This window comes from Camelus dromedarius, chromosome 17, assembly GCF_036321535.1.
Source record: "Camelus dromedarius isolate mCamDro1 chromosome 17, mCamDro1.pat, whole genome shotgun sequence".
NCBI lineage: Eukaryota > Metazoa > Chordata > Mammalia > Artiodactyla > Camelidae > Camelus > Camelus dromedarius.
Window position 1 is genome coordinate 974,256 of NC_087452.1, and position 21,191 is coordinate 995,446.

The 21,191-nt window shown below is 58.7% G+C and overlaps 1 protein-coding gene across 7 annotated transcripts in view; it reads right to left on the reverse strand.

Moving 5' to 3' along the window:
* Positions 1-19: 19 nt before the first annotated feature.
* MGLL (monoglyceride lipase) overlaps positions 20-21,191 on the reverse strand; it is a 190,061-nt gene continuing 168,889 nt past the window's right edge. For 5 of the 7 annotated variants that reach the window (XM_031471070.2, XM_064496159.1, XM_010981303.3 and 2 more), the window contains exons 6-8: positions 14,182-14,271; positions 3,098-3,313; positions 20-2,504 (exon numbers count right to left, since the gene is read on the reverse strand). In XM_031471070.2, the coding sequence (XP_031326930.1) occupies positions 2,379-2,504; positions 3,098-3,313; positions 14,182-14,271 (432 nt within the window). In that variant the 3' untranslated portion in view covers positions 20-2,378. Of the gene's footprint in view, positions 2,505-3,097; positions 3,314-14,181; positions 14,272-17,365; positions 17,444-21,191 lie in introns of all 7 variants that reach the window. The other 2 variants (XM_064496161.1, XM_064496160.1) reach the window with 2 other exon arrangements.

A 21,191-nucleotide genomic window follows, 5' to 3' on the forward strand; every position in this document is an offset into this window, starting at 1 on the left:
GACAGACAGGTAGACAACAGTCAGAAAACATCTGGTTTATTAGGGTTAGCTATGGTGTACACCGGTCCTTTAATAGTTCTAAACTGGTAACGCGCTAACAGCATACAGGTGGGGTGTGGCTGAGCTGCAGTGACGACAAAACCAGTAAATCGCCTGGAGAATCCTTGTGATCCTAACGGGTGTGTGTGAGCGGTCAGTGGGGAAAAGGGTGTGTGGGGCCCTGCAGGGGTTTCCAGAACGTCCTTCACAGCTCCTTCTGTGAGCCCCAGGGCCCCAGAGCTGTGGGGGAAGCTGGGGTGTCTGCTGCATGCCCACTCCCTCCCTGCAAAGCCACAGGCCCTGGTGGCCCCTTGTCCTAGGAAGATTTTCAGCTATGAAACCGGTTTCCGTGTGGCCCACATGGCCTCTGAGTTTCGGATGGCGCTGCGTTCACATGTGTGCTTGGGCCGAGTCCCCAATACTGCGTCGATCCCCCTAGGTGGCGTTTGGATCTGCTTCATGTCCAGGGCACCTCCCTGGCCTCTGTCCTGCTCTCACCTGGAGGCCAGGCCATTGTGACCTCGCATCCTCCAAGCCCACCCCCTGCAGCACTGTGACAGCGGCTGAGGCGCTCTAGGTGGCCCGCCAGATGAGCTGGGTTCTAGACTCACTCGGCATTGCGGGGAAAGGAAGCACGCAGCCCTGTCCTGACCCCCAGACCCCGCCACACGCACTCCTGGGACACGGGACGTCCTCCCAGCACGGCCACCTGCTGTGTCCTCTCCCGGTTAGGAAACAGTCTCGGTTTCAAATAACTTTTTTCTTTTAATCATGGGCAATTCTTTAACGAGATCTGTAAATGCAACTGAAGGTGCCTCTGTAAGAACTTTCATATAAATAAATTCATGCATCGAAAGATTCCTGGTCAGACCACGTGCCTGACACTGAACTTGGGAGACGGCTGAGCCGTCACATGCTCCTGGGGAGGCGGGCGGGAGGTGTGGGGCTCTGTGTGACCTGCCTGTCACAGCTCATAGCTGGGCGAGGACCCCAGGCCTGGGTCTCGGTTTGCGGTGGAGTTTCTGCTGTTGGTCAGCCAAGGAGCAGAAACACCCCCAAGGCTGCCCGGGGAGCAGCAGGCCCGGCTCCTCCGTGCACCTTCTCCATGATCTTCTGCTCCCAAGAGAAGTCAGGGAAGGAAGATGGGGCAATGAAGCCCCTCTCTGTGAGGACCGGGCCTGTCCCCTCCCGAGGGGCAGGGCAGCAGAACGCGAACGCTTACAGTGAACAGCTCTGGCTCCACACGTGTGGGCAGGGCCCTGGGTGGACCCAGAACCAGCCCCGGAAGGTTGTGTGGGCACCTGTCAGAGGGCCCGTGGCCTTGGGACCCCCACCCATGGTCATGTCTGCAGTCGGGGCCTCATGAGGTAACCGCACATCCCATCTGAAAGTGGAAGTACCCCGCGGGGGCAGGGACCCCAATTATTGCTGGCGCAAGTGAGGGCCTGGGGTGGATGGGCTTGGCACCGAGAGACAGGCCGCTGGGCGGCCCCTCCAGTCACAGCCTCAAGCCTGCAGCGTGGTCAGGGTCTCTGCGTGGGGACCTCCTCGCCGCCAGAGGTAGGAGGCTTCTAGGCTGGCTGGCCAGGCAGGCGGGACCAGGGGGGCTGCACGGAGCCCAGGCATCAACCTTCACGCCCCTCGTTCCCACCCACCAGTCTCTGCTTTGGAATTGACATTATGTCAGCCATTCTCTTCCACACACCGTCCTCTCAGGCTGTCAGGTAACACCAGTCAGCGAGGAGAGGCTGTGCTGATGCGCTGCGCACACGGAAAGGGAGCAAGGCTCCCCACGGACGCCTCCTTCTGGGCCAAGCCCCACCTGCCCAAAACCACTCACAGCCCCCGCGAACAAGGAGTGACACGGTTGTGGGTGGAGATATATTCTGAGGACAGGCGGGCATTTCTGGGCCTTGGAGGGCAGGTGAATCAGCCCGGGGACTAGATGCCACCCGGCATCTCTCGGCCAGAGAGGGGCCCCAGTGTGGGGTGGGGGTGAGGGCCCCCAGTTGTTATTGCAGCCGGTGTGGGCGTCCAGGACACCAGAGTCCTGGGAGCCCTGTGGGGCGGGAGAGGCCGGGCAGGGCTCTGCTGTCCAGGGCCTTCCAGCACAGTCTCTGTCTGGAAGATGCTGTGACCTTATCTGCTTTTGCACAGTGTCCACCCCTGAAGGCAGACCCAGTGGTGGACAGCCTGGCAGGCGACAAGACTTTTTTTTTTAATTGTGCTAGGGAGTCCTCCAATTTGTTTTGTTTGTTGGCAAGCTACATCTGAGAAGCCAGCTCCTGCCCGTTCTCTGCCCGCTTCCCAGGCCGTGGCCCGCCGGCCGGCCAGGACATTCAGGGTGGGGACCCTGTTCCCGCCACCACTGTCCTTTGAGAGACCCACGTGTTTATCTCACGGAAGACAGAGTTGGTTACTTCAGGAAGCTCTTTGTGGAGGACGTGGTAGGCACCTTCGTAAATCTGCAGTTGGGAGACAGGAAATCACGGCTGCAGCAAGTGACAGGTGGAGGCGAGGCGGCTGGGGCAGAGGACGAGCCCCCAAGACCCTCTCCCCGGCCCTGAGGACCCCTTCCTTATGGGCCAACGCTGTGTGTTCGGGTGGTGCTTCCAATAACCTAGCCTGTCCCAACATGCTCCAGCACGTCCTCTCTGAAGTCACTGTTCCCTCCCTCCAGCCCGGCCCGCCTGCGCCTACACTGGAAGGGTGATGTCCACACCCGGCTTCACCTCCTCGGGGTGCAGGATGCCCACGGGAAGGGGCGGGCACCCCGCAGGCCAGTGGACAGACCAAGGAGCAGGCACTCCCTGGGAGAGCTCTGCTGCCTGGCGCCCTCTGGTGGCTCCTTTCTGTCCTGCTCCTCCCGAGAGCAACCAGCTAAAGCTTTGTGCCGCCTCAGAATGAACAGAGGCCCGGTGTTCCTGGCACCCACCTCCCAGCGGGGCCAGGCTGGCCCCATCCCGAGACATCTCTCCTGGGGTGGCCTGCAGGGTCTGGGCAGATGTCCCCAAGGAGCGCCATCTCCCCCCACCCCAGGGAAGGGACAGCGGCTCACCTTAAGCGTCTTGTCCTGGCTCTTGGCGGACTCCATGAGCAGGTAGGCCCCTCTGCTGTCGCACAGGCGGTCGGCAGAGCCCTGCAGCAGCAGGAAGGGCAGGGTCAGCTTGGGGAGGGCCCGCTCCACCCGCGACACGGCGTTGAGCAGCTGGATGCCAAAGCACACTTTGAGCCCCGCCCGGCAGATGAGGGGGTCCGTGTTGTAGAGGTCCACCTGCAGGGGGAGAGGCCTCCCTCAGCTCCGCTGAGCCCGCAGAGCTGGTCCCAGCACCGGGTCTGGGGCGGGGGCACGGGAGCCAGCAGGCCCAGAGAGCCCGACTGCGCCACATCCCCCGTGCGTCTGCCCCAGCTCTGTCCTGGACGCCCCTGCTCTCGTGTGTGCTGGAGGCCCTGTCAGTACCCGCTTGTGTGTTTTCACACAAGCAGCATCACTTGTTCACTCTGATGATTTCATGCAGGAATAGCTCTGCAGGCGTTCTGGTGTTAGTCCGAGTGGATCTGTTTTCTCCAAGTCAGCCCCCCTGCCCCCGACCCAGTGTCGCCTGGATGAAGAGGGTGAGGGACCAGGCGGGAAGGCACTTGGGCAAGACACACCCCATGAGCTTTGGGACGAGTGGAGCTGGGGCAGGCCTGGGCTGCAGAAGGCTGCCTGCCACCCTGAGACAGAGCCCGCCGCTCCTCTGCCGGACGTGCACAGACACTGGTCCCGCCCGCCTCAGCCGCCAGCCTGCTGGGCCCTGACTCTGACCCTCGCCCTGCCCGTGGCTCAGAATCTCTCCTGGCCTTCTGTGGGGCTGTCCCTTCACTCCTCCCACCTCTAAGAGGACAGTGAGTTGCCTGCTTACTCTGGGCTGGGGTGGGGCATGTGCCCACATAAGTTTCCAGAGCTCTCTCAGGCCCATGGAGACAGTCTGAGGCTTGGGGACAGGTCTTCCCTCACCTCCTTTGTCCTGCAGAAGTGCCGTGTGGTATTGGGATGGGTGAGGGAGAGGAGGGCCACGGGGGCTGGGGCACAGGGTCAGCTGTCCGTGAGGCTGCCTGAGTCCACCGTGTTCCCACCCTGACTCTCCCGGCACCACCCCTGAAGGACCTCAGCCAGAGTTGCGGATCTGGGTTGAGAGGGAACAGGCTGTCCGGGGTCAGCCCGGCCATCCCTGACTCCTCCTGGGCTGGGGACCAGCAGGCAAACCAGACCATTTGTGAAAAGCTGCATGAGATGGATTAGCCACTTCCTGCAGCTGAGCGGGCGGGAAGCCTGCAGGGCCAGGCCATCTGTCTAGGGGCTGAGCGCACAGGAGACATGGGGGCAGTGCGGCTGCAGGGAGCCCTGCTGGGAAGAGCGCTGCGGGGCCGCTGAGAACTGTCCAACGCGGGCAGCGTGACTGCAGCTCCGTGGGCAGACTGCGCCCAGCACGGCCCAGGGAGCCGCGGCAGGGTGCCATGCAGGGGGAGGACCAGGACGGCCTAGTGCTTCTGAGCCCCTCCTATGGGCTTGGCTCCAAGCGCTCAAGGGGTCCAACAGGGCGTGGCCCCCATCACCCTGATGTGCAGACGAGGAACCTGCCCTTTACTAGTCGCCCCAACTCCCTTGCTCCCCGGAGAACCCTGGGCAGTTCTTTGGAACACAACCCCTGGAAGAAAAATCGCATCCCAGCCCCCCTTGCAGCCAAGTGTAACCTGACCACGTTCTGGCCAGTAGGAAGCAAGGTGTGTGCCATGTGCTCCCTGGTCCGGGGTTTGCCCGGCCCCTCAGCTCCCTGCCCTCCTCCCACTGCCCAGAACATGGGCAGAATAGGGACAGAGCTGGGGCCACATGGACAAGGGCTGCACCCCAAAAACAGGGCGACAAGGGGCTGTCACCCACCAGGAAAGTGCACCTCCTTCCTGGTTGGGCTATGGTGTTGGGGTCTCCACGCAGCAGCAGGAGGGCCTGCTGTGCTGCACCCCTCCCAGTGCTGCAGGGCCCTGGTTGCAGGGTGACCCCATGACACACAGGGCCCGAGCCCATGAGCCCCCTCCTTCTTGAGTGGCCTGGCACCCTGCCTGCTGACCGGCCACGAGGCCCCTCGGGGAGTTGGCTCCAGGTTAATTGCTCTGACGGCCCCTATTGGCTTCCTGCTTGTGGCTTCCTTTTCCACATCCTCAGCACGTAGGCCCTGTGTACACAGTGGCTACTCAGGGCCTGGGGAGGAGCTGCCAGCTGTGTCGGGCAAAGGGTAGGCCCTGGTGCCGGCTGCAGCCGGGCAGGGGCAGACGGAGCAGGCAGAGAGGGAAATGAGGCTCAGAGGCCCCAAACCTTCCCCTCAAGTAACCCTCCTGGCCCAATCCTGGCAGCCTTTGTTTTTTGAGGGCTTAAGACCTAAATCCAGCAAAAGTTCTTATGGGGGAGGGCTGTGTCCTCTGCCCCCAGGCAGGAGACAGACAGGGCTCTCCCTCCAGGCCCAGAGCACTGGTCAGCAGCCCGAGCTCATTCAGAACCAAAGACCAAAAAGTTGGTCCCCAAAGACGACATACTGTGTGACTTCATCTCCAAGACATTCTTAAAATGCCACCTTGGAGAAATGGAGGCCAGGTTAGTGGCTGTCAGGCCTGGTGGGGGAGGTGGGAAGAAAGGGGGTACAGCTGTAAGATGGCAACACGGGGGTCTCTGTGGAGACAGCCTGCCTGACCCACGTCGGTGTCCTGGTGCTGTGACCCTGTGGTCTTGCAGGACGTGGCTGTCGGGGGGGGGGAAGGGAGAGGCACCAGGACCCCCGCTTTACTTCCCGCAGCTGCGCGGGAATCGGTGACCTCAGAACCAGGTCTGGTTAGAAACACAGCAACAACTTGGCCTGTAGCATCTCTCTCGCACCTCAGCCCCCCACTTCTGGAGCAGAGCTGGGGACGTGTCAGCCGGAGGCTGCGGACCCCAGGCCAAGCGAGACCATCTTTGCTCCAGATGACCAACCTCCAGGGGGGCGTCCGCTGGCTGAGACCTGAAGTCTTTCTTCTTGGGAAGGGGGTCACCCAGCCCTGACATCTTGCCCAAGAGGACGCCAGGAGGCTCAACCAGATTCTGCAGCCCTGAAGATGAGCCCAGGGTCTGGCCCACAGCGAAGGTGAATGCGACCCAGGGGGGTGAAGGGAGGGGCGGGGCTGGGGGCCCTGGGCTTCAAGGTCCGGGCAGGAAGGCCCCTCCCATGTGTCCTGGTCTCCGGCACCTGCACCGCCTGGGGCCCTGGAGGGGTTCAGCCAGGCTGAACTCCACGGCCAGGAACAAGCCAAGGGCCGCGTCTGCCTTTTGAAGAAACTTTGCCCTAGAGCACAGTGAGCGAAGCGGCAATCCGCAGCTGGGCGTCTTCTGACACTTCTGGTTGCGCAAAACCTACACGTCACCCCACAGCCAACCTCCTGGCCTGCCTTGAAACCCGCGCCCCGGGTGGGCTGAAAGCTGGCTTTGACTCGGAACAGCACCAGCAGCGCCGACTCCGAGCCCCAGCTCTGCGCTTGGCGCGCCACATGTCCTCGCTTGCCCAACCTCTGCAGGAACCCTGTGCAGGGACGATTTTTTTTTAAGGGAGGATTATTATGAACCCCATTTTACACATGAGGAGACTGAGGCTCAGAGAAGTCAGGCCACTCACCCAAAGTCACACAGCAAGTAAGGGGTGGAGCCAGGGTAAGACCCAGGCAGTGTGTTCGGACCCCCAGTCAGCATCCTCAGCCCCCACTTCCCACACTGTGCTACCTGTCCAGAGAGGCCTGTGGGCTTAGTTGGCCAGGAGGCGGGGGGCGGCAGGGAACCAGCAAACCTCAGAAAAGACAGGGACGCGTCTCTGGAGAGGAGCAGAAACATCTGGGCCCCGGAGGCCCCCACCCCTCTCAGCCTGCCAAAGGGACGAGGGGCCCTTCTGAGCACAAGCAAGTGCCCTGCCTGCGTGACACCTCCTGCTTCACAGAGCAGCCCAGCCCCGAGTTTCCCTCAGGTACATGCCCCACAGACATGTCTACAGCTGGTCTTCCTGCCCCACTTCCCTCCCAGCCCTCCCTCTTCCTAGAGGAGCCTCACCTCCACCCCCTACCTGTACTTTAGAGCCCATCCTGGATTCCCACCTCCTTCCTCCACTGTTTAGATCTCTCTTAATTCATCCATTTTCACCACAGGGACATTAGAGCCTTCTCCAGCATACTGCAAAAAACACAACAACCCTACCTGTGTAATCTCTGAACTCTAGAACCCATGGGAACTCTAGGATAAGCCAGTGGGTCTTTGCTGAGACCCATCCTCACTTCACACCTTTGCCTTAAACGGCAGGAAGCGCGATTTGGCATGGACAGAGATGAATGAGAGAAAACCTCTCCTCCGGCCTTTCCCACCACGCCCTCTGCCTGCCTCTTCATCCTTGTAACAGATCCACTGATGTGACCCTGGAAGGTGGCCTCTGGCCGGAAGCGGGAATGCCACTGAGTCTGTTGACCTGATGTGCCGCCTGCAGGCTGGCGGAGGGGAGAGGAGGGCTCTGCCTGACTTTGCAGAAAGTCTCCCCGAGTCGGCCGACGGGAGCAAACCCTGTTCACCAAAAGGCCCGAGTTCCCCTCCAGCCCCAGAGCAGGTGCCACCTGGGGCTGGAAGTCCTGAGGTAGACAAGAGCCATCAGAAATAAGGGCCTGCAGGTCCATTCTTGACCAAGAGGATTAATCGGGATTAGCCTACACGTATGAACTGCCACTGACCCCAGGGAATGCGAGTCACTGGACACCCTTCCCCAGGCACTGCTTTCTGCTGTGGACATCTGAGCTCCTGGAGATCGTCTGCTCTGTGAGTCACGAGCAGGGCCGGCAGGTCAGGCCCCGGGCCTGTGGGTGCAAGTGGTTCGCAAAACCCACCACAGGGCGCCCAGGACTCCTTCTGAACCAGAAATGATACAGGAGGCCACCCGCACGTGCACCTTGGGAGTGCAGGTCACTGCAGTGTGGTCCTGGACCCAGCCCCAGCTCCTGAGTGCCCACTGAGGGAAGGGAAAAAGCAGGCCCGTGTTCTCCACCTGGCCACGGCCGCCTGTTACAGTAAGAGAAACAGGAAACAATCACTGGGGTCCTGCAGGCCCGCTTTCACAACCGCTGTTCACAAAACAGCAAGATCACGTTCCTTGCTCCCTAGAGGAAATCGGAATATGGACCAGGGGGTGAGAGGTCACGAGCAGGGGGGGTCGGGAACCACTGCTACCTTCCACACGTGACGATGGGACAGGCTGCGTCCGAAGGTCCTCATTCTGGCTCCTTCCTATTGGGCAGCGCATGCCCAAGTACGATCGCGGGGTCTGCAACCGTCTTAACTTTCCAAAGTTTCAGCCGAATCAACGCATCTGCTTTATGACATTGGATTTGGCAACAATTTCTTGACTATGACACCAAAAGCACAGGCACCAAAACAAAAAAATAGATGAACTGGACTTCGTGTCCATCAAAGACCCCCTACCACAGAATGAGAGAAAACATCTGCAAATCATCTATCTGTGTGTGAGGGGTTACTACCCAGAACATACAAAGGACTGCGACAAGACCAACTTGATTAGACGGCGGACAAGGTGCTTGAACAGACATTTCCCCAAAGACACACAAATGGCCGAGAAAGCAGATGGGAAGAAGCTCAGCGCCACTGACCGTTAGGGAGACGCAAATGAAAACAGTCTGGCAGCCCCACTCTGGGTGTAAACCCTAAAGAACTGAAAGCAGGGCTCTGAAGGGAGTATCTGCAGACCCACGTTCACAGCATTATTCACAGTAGCCAAGAAGGGGAAGCAACCCAGGTGCCCACCGACACACAAATGGACAAACCAAACATGGCCTATGCCTACAATGGAGTATTATCCAGCCTTAAAAAGGAAGGGGATCCTGACACCTGCTGCACCACGGATGAGCCCGAGGACGTGATGCTCAGTGAACGAGCCGTCACAGGGCAGGGAGGCCCTGGGCGGTCACACCCACAGCATGGGGGGGCGGGGGGAACCAGGGACGCGGTAGGGGAGGGAAGAGTTACAGCCAAGGAAGATGAGAGGGTTCTGGAGACGACGGTGGAGGCAGCTGAACAATGTGCAGGCACTTAATGCCCCTGAACCGCACACCTAGAACTAGTGAAAACGGAAATTTTACACTCTGTATCTCTTACCACAACACATTTTAAAGGATTTAAAACACACCCTATTCTGACATTTCCTATTTGAGCGCAAATACAGAGTGTGGCTGAGTGTTTCCCGCTGGTGAACCTTGGGGAGGAGGAGGTGGGTGCCGTCCTACTGGGTCAGCTTCCCTGTCGATTTGAAAATTACTGGAATTAAAAATTGGAGAGAAAGCTGGCTGACTTGGACCACCCCTTTCCCTGCAGCCTCGGTTCTCACGTTCTTTACTTTGACCCCCCTGCCATTAGGAGCCACACATGCCCTGGGCAGGCTTGGGGCAGGAAGACCCCTGTGCCCAGCATCCTGTCTGGGGCTTGTGTCTGGCTTGCCCAGCATCCCAAACCCTGGCGAGTGGGTTGCGTCGGATCCACGTGTAAACGGGGGTTTGACCCTCAGCTCCTGGCCTGCAGCGAGGTGACAGATATAACTCTGGGAGGCCTTGCGGGCTCTGCCCCTGTGTGCGCCTGGCCAAGAGCAGCTGCTTTCTTGCTGGACCATGTGAAGGTGCCAAGAGAGAAGGTCGGCTGGGCCTGCAGGGCCGTGGGGGGCCTCATTTTGTCTTGGGTCTGGCTGGCAACTGGAACAATCTGACATTCTCTCTACAGAGTCCCTGGGCTTTCTAATGCCATGAAAGCTGCTGGCGTCAGGGACAGACTCTGTGCTCAGAGCCGTTTCTGCCAGAGTTGGTGGTGGGAGGGGGACTGGGAGCAGGAAACACGAGCCCCGTGTGCAGGGCACTGGACCAAGGTGGACGGTTTACATATGTGCCCAGCACCAGCAGCCGCCCACATGTGGAGCCACACATGCTGGGAGAGCTTCTAATGGCTCGTTATTTTTTAAGGCGTTGGTAAATTATCAGCTGCCTGAAATAGACAAGTCCTCTGTGGGGATACAAGCTGTTGAGTGATGGCGAGGCACCCTGGAAAGTAATCACCAGTCCTCCGAGGGCCTCCATGGGAGGCCATGTCCTGGGGACAGCGTGGGAGGCTGGGCCTATCTTTAGCTGTGGTTACAATCAGTCAAAAGCCTCAGGCTGGCCGAGCCTTCCAAGACCCAGCAGGAGCCTCCCAAGGGCCACGGGCAGACGTGGGCAGAAGATGGGCAGGGAGCAGGGGAGGAGGGGGGCTGACCTCTGATGCCGGGCACAAGGGAAATACTGGGTGGGGGTCTGGAGCAGCACCCACCTACAGAAGTGCAGGGAAGCAGAGGTGGCCCGCTTCCCAGCGCTCTGGGTGCCCAGAACTCACCATATGGCTGGCTGGCGTGAATATAAACCAGCCAGGCAGCCAGGATGTGCCTGGAGGGCGTCCCAGCACAGCCACAGAGAACAGGGGCTTGGTTCTAGAAGACATACTGCCCCAGTCTGTGACAGTGGCTCTCCCAGCAAACGACCTGACACAAGCCCGAAGACAGAGCCGGGAGGGAAAGCAGGGAGCCTGTTCGTCACCAATGGGACAGGTTACCGCAGTCTGCGGGAACCACGGTCCTCAGCAACACCCCCTGCCCCTCCCCCCAGGGGCCCTGGCTGGAGAACCGTCTAGAACACTCAAGGCTTTTCAGAGTGGGAGGGATGCATCGTCTGGTGTTGAGGGTGGAATGGCGAACACGCCAGGACGCCAGCGTTCTGACCGGTACCCTGAATGTGTCGACAAGCATAAAAATGCTGACTAGCAAGTTACTTGTCCCCAAGGTTTTAGTGCAGGAGTAGTTTAGTGCCAAGGCCTGGAGAGAGACCTGGGCTCAAATCCTTACTTAGTAGCTGTGTGTCCTCGGGTAAATGACTTGCCCTCTCTGGCCCAAATCTCCGCAAATGTAAATACTGGTAATAAGACTGACCTCCGGGAGCTGAGGCGGGACGGAGGGCTGCCACAGTGTGCGCTGGGTGGTGGTGAGACCACGCCAGGCACTTCTGCCTGGACTCCTATGCACCCTGAGGGCTCGCGGCCAGGAAGTGGTGCCAGTGAGGGGGTTGCAGCACACCCCAAACAGAGGGCGGAGCCGGCCTGCTGCCCCACTCCCAGTCCCCCCTGCTCCCGTGCCCCAGCCTGCGCCCCTCCCTCCCTCCCTCTGTCCTATCCCAGCAGGCTTGTTAGGCAAACGTTTCTTCTCTTCTGAGGCTGCCATCGCTGCAGGCTCCCAGGGGACGCATCTTTGCTGAAGATGTGCCTTTAGACAGTCGATGTTCGACCCAGGAGGTGCCTTTTCTGAACACATTTTCCCCCTCGGCATTGCTATTTTTAACGCTCAGCAGAATGCTGAAAGGGCAACTGAGCCTGACAACAGGCAAGGGGCTAGTTCTCTGCTGAGGATCTGATCTGCCAGCCCCGTTCATTCCCACTGCATCCCAGCCTCTGGGCCAGACAGCCTCCTGCCTGCCTCTGTGTCTTCCCTGCAGGGAAGTTATCAGTGCTGACCTGACCTGTCAGGAACCCGATACAGGATGGTGTGAGACCCAGGACGGGATGGGGCCAAGCAAGGAGGGGGGCCTGCAAGCTGCAGGTTCACCCAGACTCCTCTGGTTTTATAAGGCCTTCAGTGAAATTTTGCATTATTTTGAAAAGAACATAAAAAGCTCTGAAATTTGCTACTTTCAAATAAAGAGGGTTTGGAATCATCTCATAATCTCTTTTCTTCCTTCCTCTCTGCCAGTGAACTTCCAGGGGGCAGGCGAACTCCTCGGGCCTGCTCCTGGATGTCCCTCTCAGATGCTCCCAGGGAGACCCCCACCCCCCAGCACAGCTGCTGCCAAGACCATGGGTGGGACGAGACCCACACTCAAGCCAGAGCCGTGATCCCGCTGCGGCGGCTGGAGGAGGCCCTGTCCACATGACCGCCCCCAGCGCCAGGTGATCCTGCACCACGCCGGCGGCGGGGACCAGAACCTACACATCAGGAGGAAGAGCTTCACCTGTAAACACCAGCTGGAAGGAGGCGCCCAAGCAGGACTTTTCCAACAAGGGCTTCAGATCCCAGCTCTGCCCCGACTGGTTGTGCAACCTTGGACAAGCTATTGAACCTCCGAGCCTCAGTTTCCTCATCTGTGAAATGGGGTTAAGTCATCCTCACCCATGCCAGGATTAAACCAAACAGCATATATGTGGTCTTTCTGAGTCCTCACATTGCATCTTTTCACCATACAGATCTGCCTTTTGGGGCGAAAATATTTTTTTCTTTACTCAAATACTCTTGACCCTGGTCGGTCAAATCTGGCCCCAAGGTGTGGGTTTGGGAGACACTGTGTTTTTTAAATTAGATGAAGAATCAAACGGAATGCAGATGACTTGGGCAGACTGGCTACCCTCTGGTACCCCTCCGGCCCCACACGAGCCAGATTCACAAGCAGCTGGCCCTTGGAGGCCTGGGAGTTTTGACCCCTGGTTGTAAATGTTTCTCCTTACACAGTGGGAATGGGTTCCCCTTGAGCAGCCTGCTCTCCACGTGGCTCAGGGGCCAGGACGCCAAATTCTATACAGAAGCCAGAGTTTGACTGCTCAAGCCCCAGGGGAACGGGGAGCTCACTGGGATATCCAGCACCCGCTCCACTTCCCAGGGTCTGCAGGGAGCCAGTGGCTCCGTGATTCCTGGCTCCCAAGGCAACATGGGATGAAGGCAGGACAGGGCAGTTGCTTCCTTAACCCAAGGAGAACTGAAGGATGGCCGCCTATCTGTGGCCGGAAGCCCATGGCGGGGGGGGGGGGTCGCCCCTCAACAGAGCAGGCCAGGGACCCACCCATCTCCACTCTCAGGCTAGTCCCACCAGCGGGTGACCCCAGGCTTGTGTCCTGAGGAGCCTGGGTCTGCTCACCTGCAACCCAGGGCAGCCACCAGTGGATGAGGACGCGACACTAGCCTGGTGCACAGCATGAGGGTCCCGTCACTCAAGGGGAGGTGGGTTGGTTCACTGAGCAGCACCTTAACAGACCGACCCCCAGCCTCTGGGGCCTCGGACTCTGTGTGGCCCCAGTGCCTCAGGCACACGAGGTCTGTGCCGACCCTGATGCCTGGTCCCAGAGGCAGAGATGGACGGTGGCACACCCCCAGTGTGTCTCTCCCAAGGCCACCTTGCCCTGCTTTCTGGCATCTTGGGGCTGGTTTGCTCTTACAGAGGACAGTGGATCCTGGGAGAGGGGGTTGGGGGGGTTGGTGAGGTGCCTCGTGATCTGACCTCAGCTCACCCTCTACCCTGCGGTCAAACTGAACCACTGGCTGTCCTGCAAATGGGCTCTCCGTGCCAGGGTCTTCACCCATGCTGTTCCCTCCACCGGGAACCCTCTTCCTCTCACCCTCTCCAGCTCCTAAGCCCTGGACATACGGCATTAGCCTGGCCTGAATCCATTCTTCTGTCCTCTGCTGGCCTATCTCGATACCTCCCCCACCTCCACACTTCCCCCTCACCCCCAGAACTGCCCTTCTCTGCTCTCAGGCCATGAGGTTGGGTAGAGCTGACACTGCCCCCTTTCCTGGACGAATACCCAGGCTTGGACCATCAGCCTTGAGGCTTCTTGGGAATGAGGCCAAACTAGGGGATGGGAGAGGTGGGGAGAGACAGATGGTGAACAGGACTCTGAACCCCTGGGTCCAGCCATGCCTGAAGCCCTTCGTTATACACTCACCAACAAATCCCTCTTTTTGTTTAAATTGCCTTGACTTGGGTTTCTGCCACCTACAACCAAAGGAACTGTGGCTGATACACACAAGCCTCATCTGGTCAGCTCCTCTGCACACCCGGGCACCGCTCAGGCAGCACCACCCAGCCCTTCTCACCCAATCCTGAAGCCACATCTGTGTGTCCTCATCACTGCGCAGGGCCTCGGCAGAATGGTGGTAAAAGGCCGTGGCAGAGATGAACCCCAATTTCTCATGCAGGCTACTGCCTTCACCAAGTCATCAGCCCCCAATTGCCCACGTTTTCAGAAAGACTCACCTCTGCCTTATTCCGCGAGAGCATGCTGGAGTCAATCGGGCCCAGGGACATGTTTGGCAGGACAAGGTTGAGAACTTTCGCAGCAAGGACCTAGGTGGGAGGGGAGACGAGGTGAGTGCGATGGGACCCCGCTCAGCTCTGCCCACGGGGCAGCTTACAGTCGATTAAGGAGGATGACGCCTGGACTGGACACTGGCCAGGCCTGTTCCCGGGCTGGGCAGCCAAGGACTCTCCCGCTCTGACAGACAGCTCACTGGCCTGGCTCCCTCCACTGATGGTGAGCCAGGCGGGAGGCAGCTGCCCTGGGGCCGCAGACCCCACACCTATTTTTTGCAGCTCCCGATTCCATGTTGGTCCCCCACCCCCGCAATCACACGTGGGTTGTGATTCTGAATTACTTGCAGGAGCCACTTAGCTGAGCGCTTGTGCACAAGCCGCTTCTCAGAGGATTCTCAAAAGACAGCAGGAGCAGAAGCACCCAGGCACCTGAGGGGGAGGCAGGACCTGCCCTGATCAGAAAGAATTTGTGATCATCTGGGGAAGCAGAAACCGTCACCAGGCTGATTAGGTGTGGGGCAGAGGGAGAGGCCCATCTGGGTCCTGGCTGGGCTGCCCCAGGCACAGGGACGCAGATCTGGACCCCACTGGGCCTGTTCCCTCAGCTGCCAACGGGACCACTGTGTCCAAAGGTACCGATACACAGTAGTGCTTAATACACGCTCCTTGAACGTGACCCTGATCAGGTGCGGACCCTCCCACCCGCTCCTCCTGCGGATCTGGTGTTCACCCAGGAAAAGTGTGAACCTGATCTCACACTTGTGCCTGCAGAGGGGTCTGTTCTGTTTCTGTGCTGCGCAGACGCCCGGGATGAAAGATGCTATTTCAAACACGAGCTGCGAAATGCTGAAATTAGAATCACATGGAAGGTGTCACGCAGCGGACTCTCCGTCTATGCCGACGGCGCATCAGAGCTGAGAACTGCTGTCCCCTCAGCCCCTTGCCACATCGACCCAGGAACAACCTTGGGTATGTTGGGCACCGTCCTAGGTGCCCAGTCTCCTGATCTTGACACAGACGCCATGCAGTGAGGTTTTATCCTCATTCAACAGACGAGAGAACAGGCTCCCGGTGACGGTGGCGGCTGGCTGAGGGCAGAGTTCTGGGATGAGGCCACTCTCTGCCTTCGTGTCATCAGCCTCTGTGAACCCCCTTCTCCCTACGAATGTGACTGAGAGCCGAACCTCGCCTGAGGACAATCAAAACCAGCAGCCCCAGGTGTCCTCCCTGGCGACATCACTGCTGCACCCCAGCCCCTTTAACACGTCCTCTCACGTCTGCCGGCACATGCCTGATGCGACCCCCCATCACAGCTGGTTCTCAGATGGCCGAGTACCCGGCGGGCTTTGTTCCCAAAAGAACACTAGGGCGTGAACCTGTCCTGAGACCCAAATGGTTCAAGGACGGCACCCTGGCCGGCAAGACCACCGCAGCTCACTGTACCCAAGCTCAGTGTCCAGGCCAGCAGACCTCACGTGTCCACGGACGTGCCTGGCACTCTGCCAACACAGTGTAGAAGCGTGTGGCACCCCAGCTTGGAACTCTGTGCTAGGGCCGGGCTGTGATCTGCCGGCAGGTTCAGGAGTCAAGGTGGGGTGTGGGCAGCTCCACGGGCAAGCTCGAGCCTGGAGGGCTGGGGATTCCGGAAGTTCTATGGAAGGAGAGGATCTGGGTGTTTCCAAATACAGAGCAAAGGTCTGGGAACTCCAGGAACTGGGTGCTCCTCTGGGAACCTAATTCAGGAGTTGGGAGCTGTGAGTCCAAAGGGTAAAAATGCATAAACGACAAGGAAGCACAGGTAAGAAGTACTCTGCGCTGCAGAGAGGCCACGGGCCCAAGGCCCAGCCCCACCAGCCTCGCTGCCGCCACGGCGGGCTTGCAGGGCTTGTCCCCTCCAGCGAGAGGCCCAAGGGCTAAGTTGTCAGGGAACCCCGATGCGGCTCAACTTCGCAGAGCCTACCCCCAGCACCCTGCTGCTCTCCCGAAGGTCGCGGGGGCTGTCGGCTGACTCCGTCTGCGACCCTGCCATGCCCAGGAACCGCGGGATGCCGCGCGTGACAAAACAGACCGCACGGTCCAGCCTGGCCCGTCTGCTGGCCTCGCCCGGCACAGCGCCCCGAAGGACACAGCTGTTTTCAGCAAGCAGCTTTCTATCCGCTCACTATTAGAGACTGACAGCCAGGAAGAGGCCCAGGGACACACCGCTAGGGCCCTCACCCTGCTGCCAATGTGAGGGACAGAGACCACATGGCACCCACGCCATTTCTCACAAGCCTGCCACTAACAAGGTATGTTCTGCTGCCCACATCACCAATTCTGCGTGGACCTGGGCACAGCCGCCAGCCACCTGTGAAGGGCCAGACTTACTTTCACCCTTGCGTCTCTGCTCCTACCACAGGCACCTCTTAACCAAAACACTCACACCCCAAATTGCCAAGGCATCTGCGTTTTTGCTAAGCTTCCCAGGTGATTCCAAGATGCAGCTGGGGTAGAGGGCGTGTCTCTGACCCCCACAGGTTGGGACCAGGGACACAAACACATGACGTGTAAGCCGCCCTTTTGAAGGAGCCACAGGGAGAGATGTTTGCACCACTCTGACCTTCAGCTCTTTTTCTAAACTGGCACAGTAAGTTCCAACTACCTTTCTAACAAGATTCTCAACTGGGTAGAGGTAAACCTTTGATGACAATAATGTCACAGCAAAAGAAAAAAAAATAAGGTGCTTCTTATCCTCTTCCCCACCAAGCCCAGGAAAGGGAAAAGAGCCGTCACATGGGGAAGGGCACTCTGAGCGGCTGCTCAAGATACTCACTTTCTCTGCTGCGCTTCAGAGTTTATTCCATTAGCCCAGTGAAGTAAACTGATGGCTAACGGAGGAGAAGAAAGAACTAAGCAGACGGGGTGGGCTGACTGTGGCGACAAAGGAAGATGAGGTGGAGGAGGGTCCTGAGGTCATGCGGTGAGGAAGCAGCGGGGCTGGAGAGAGCTAGGCACTCCCTATACCAGAAAGATCAATCTGTCCAGGCTGCCCAACACCACCTTCCCCGGCCTCCTTCAACTGCCAGAGCCCCGCACCTAATTCCACAGGGAGACAGAAGCGGCAGAGGTGTGAGGGGACGTGGCTCACCCAAAAACGACGTGGAATCCGAGATATTATGGTTCTTGATGTGATTTCGACCAAGTGTCCCAAACTCTTCAGATAGCCCTGTGAGAGCATGGAAAGAGCCCCAGATCCAGCTCAGGAGAGGGGCGACCCTGGATGGGCCTCTGAGGGAGAGACCCCCCCCATCCATCGTGACCCTAGTAGGCAAAGTCAAGTTTATGCAACCAGAGTTGACGCTAACTCCACAGGGACCCCAGACCCACGACAATCAGACACACCGTCACTGGACCCCAACCCTGGAAAAGAGAGGCAATGAGGTGGAAGAATTTGTCTCGGGGACTCAGAGCCTGGCAAACTTGGGTTCGGACCTTGGTTCTGAATCTCTAAGAAAGCATGTGGTCCTCAGTTTCTCCATCTGTAAAATGGGGATTTTGAAATGAAGTGGAAAAGCTGCTGGCAGCTGCATGAGATCAAAGTCCACAGAGCTCGTCCCCAACTGCCCTTGTGGTTTCTGGCCCTGAGGAGAAGCCCCAGTCGGCCCCAGTCGGAGTGGAGACTCCAAGCAGGAGGGGACCTGAGCTCAGCAGCAAATGTCACGTCACAGCTGGACCTAGACCACTTCACCCAGGATGAAGGAGGACAACTCTCCAGGAAGGGAGGTCCCCTCCTGCAGAGCATCAGGGCAGCAAGCCACTGATGGCAGCCCCATCACTTTAAGTACCAGTGACTTGCATAAGTGCCTTTATTGACCCAAGAGGTTTTAATGGCTCCTGAAGATCCTTTCAAGCTTCCGCCCCTTGGCAGACTTGACACAGGAAGGTAATTACAATCACTCTCCCCTGGAGCGCTCCAGCAAGCCAACCTGGGCCCAGGGGAACACAGCTGCATGTGGTGCGCGGCAGGACACAGCCCGGGGCTCTGCTGGGCAAGGAGGGCACCCCCACACAGACAGAACAGGAAGCTCGCGTGCCTTACAGAGGAGACAACGCCCCTCAGAGCATTGCTGCTGCCAAATCCCGGGGCCGGTTCATGGTCACAGCTGAGTTCCAACTCCCCAGGCCTCTCCTGTCTCCACCCTGTTCCAAGGCCTCCCAGACTCTGGTGACTAAACAGCCGAGTGACAGGTGGGAGGGGCTCGCGTTGAGGGCAGCTGACCCAGGGCAGCTTCAGGCAAAGGGAGCGTCCTTCTGGAGCACACGCTGGTCTTGAGGGAGACAGTAGGCCTCACCTCGTCTATAAATTGGAAACAACCTTCCTTCCTCACAGGATGGTGACGGAGAGGAAGTAAGACTTCGTGTCTGGCATGAGTGGGGGATTCACAGCAGCCCCTCGCGGCTTCCCTCACCTGGCCAGCTGCCCTGGTTGACAGGGGTCGGTGTGGGAGAAGCATTTGGAGGCACTGGGCTGGCCTGGCTCCTGCATCACAGACCCCAGGCCCCAGGGGACAACCTCCAGGCAACAGGCAGAGAAGGTCGTTTAGCAGATTACCCTCCTGGCAGGCTGAGCCCTGCCCTGACCCTAGGCAGAAATCCAGGGGGACTGAGGGTTTTGCCCCAGAGAAGGGGGTTGCTCTGTCCTCCTAGGGAAGGGTCCCTCAGGGTGCAACACCTACTGGGCAGCAAGGGGCCCACTCCACCGCTGCCTTGCCCAGGGCACAGGACGTGGGACAGGCCCTGGAAAGGGCCTCGTTAACAGCAGAGATTTGTTCTGAGACACTAGATTTCTGTTTCTAAATTCCTCCTGCTCCAAACACCTCCTGAGTACAGCGTTGAGGGCCCCTGCCCCCTCGTCTCCTGCCCAGACTAAATACACCCCAGCTTGTTGACCACGGAGAACCAAGCAAGAGCCGGGGTGGGGATCTGGCTTTGGGGCGGGGGGCTGCCATCTTCCACATGCCTGGCTGTGCTCCAGGGCTCAGGTGTCTCATGCTGCCGGCTTTAATGATTTTGGAATCCCTCCCTCAGGAACTCGCTGCTGGGAAACAAACCCCTGACCTGTCAAAGAGCCATGCTCTTGGAGAGAGGTCACAAGGTCATGACTCAGCTCCACTCTCTGCTCCCCAAAAGTGAGACTTGACTGGGGAGGACCCCTCCACCACCACCTCAGCCAGAGGGGGTCTCTAGGAATCTGTCCTTTGGGGTCCATAAGAGGGAACAACTGGAAAGACCCAAAGGTCAGTCAGCGGGGCCTCACCTGACACAGGCCCATCCCTGCAGGAGCCTCACCTGACCCAGGTGAGGAAGGAGCACCAAGAGGTATCACTAAGCAAAAAGACCAAATAAACCCCAACCCACAGAAACAAACAGGCCAACCAAAAGAACCACCAGGAAGCACAGAGAGAGTTTCTACCACGTGAGACACAGGTGTGTGCACCTGCGGAGATGCACAGACTAACTGCTGCCCAATTCCACCGGGAGGAGTCTGCACTGCACCCCCCCTCCCTCTTTTGAGCCCCATAAATGTATTATTCTAAAAATTTTCAATTAAGTTTTAAATAAAGATTCTGTGAGACCCATTCAGAAGGTTGTCAGGCAAGACTTCACCTGTGACAGGGAACCCAGTCGTCTGGGGCGGGCAAATGATCACAGAGTCTGTCAGCGGAAACTGCTCGAGATCCAGGGCGGCAATGGCTCTCACCGTGGGGAGGACGTGTCCTCAGGTCTGGGGGCAACGGGAAACCTAATTTTTCTTGGTTAACAAGAGGAGGCCTGCACCCCCCGGGAAAGCTGGCTCCTGGTTTGACAAGGCACTCTATCAGCACGAGGCTTGGAAAGGCCGTGCTGGTGGCTCTGCCCAGAAGCCCCACCTCCGCCCCGGGGACTCAGGGGGTTGAGGGGCGCTTCACAGGCTCCACCTCGGGGCCCAGCCGCCCCAGGCCCCTCGTGTACTTTATCTGAAAAGTCCCACAGTCCTGGGCTTTTCTCTCAGGGAAAACGCCAGCTACAGAAAACGTCCGCTTTCTTCTCTTGGGAAACGCCGTCGATGGGGCGTGTACCGCCCCAGATTCACATCCAGCACGCAAAGTGTGTCCTTTCCAAGCTTCAGTGGTCCTGACCATAAAATGTGGGCCATGACCTCTCCCAGGGGTGAGGATGAAGCCAAGGAAGATAATGCAGGTGTGAACACCACACGTGCCTGGCACCCCAGGGCAGAACACATCTTCCCCGATCCAAGCACACGGGAACTCTCCTCTGCTCTGAGATCTCGCCTTGTTTATTCCACTCAGACAAGATCTGGCCTCACGCGATACAATCGCAGCCATGAGGGGAGCCGTCCAGGAGGCCGGGCTCCCAGGCCTTTCTCAGGGACTAGGAAGTCGCCCGGAGCACTACCGGGGGTTCCTTGAATGAACTTACTTTCCATGACAGAAGCGGGGGTCGCTGCGGCCACTACTGCCACACGCAGCAGTGAAGTTTATTGATGGTAGTCGATTTCAGAAAGTCAGTGGTGGTTTCCTTAAAATGGAGTAAAATTCAAAAGAGCTGGCCATGTCTCCTCTTCAGCATATTAAGTAAACCATTGTTCTTTGATTAAACTATCGGACAGTTTGAAGCCACGCACAGGACCTGCCTGCCTGTCTCCAGAGCGGGGATAAAATCTGTGGCTGTGGGCTGGAAGGGACACTGGAGAACATTTCTATAAGGTTTCACCCCAACGCTGTGTTCTGCTGTCTGGGTGGTCAGGAGAGCTCCGGAGGCATCACAATGCAGGCGGCTCACTGATGGTGCAGCTAGGGTGCAGGGGTGCTGCCCCGGCCCTGGGCTCATGACCCACCACCAAGAACTGGCTCAGGAGGCAGCAGTCCTCGCCCAGCGCTGGGGAGAGACTGACCATCCCTTGGAGAGACGTG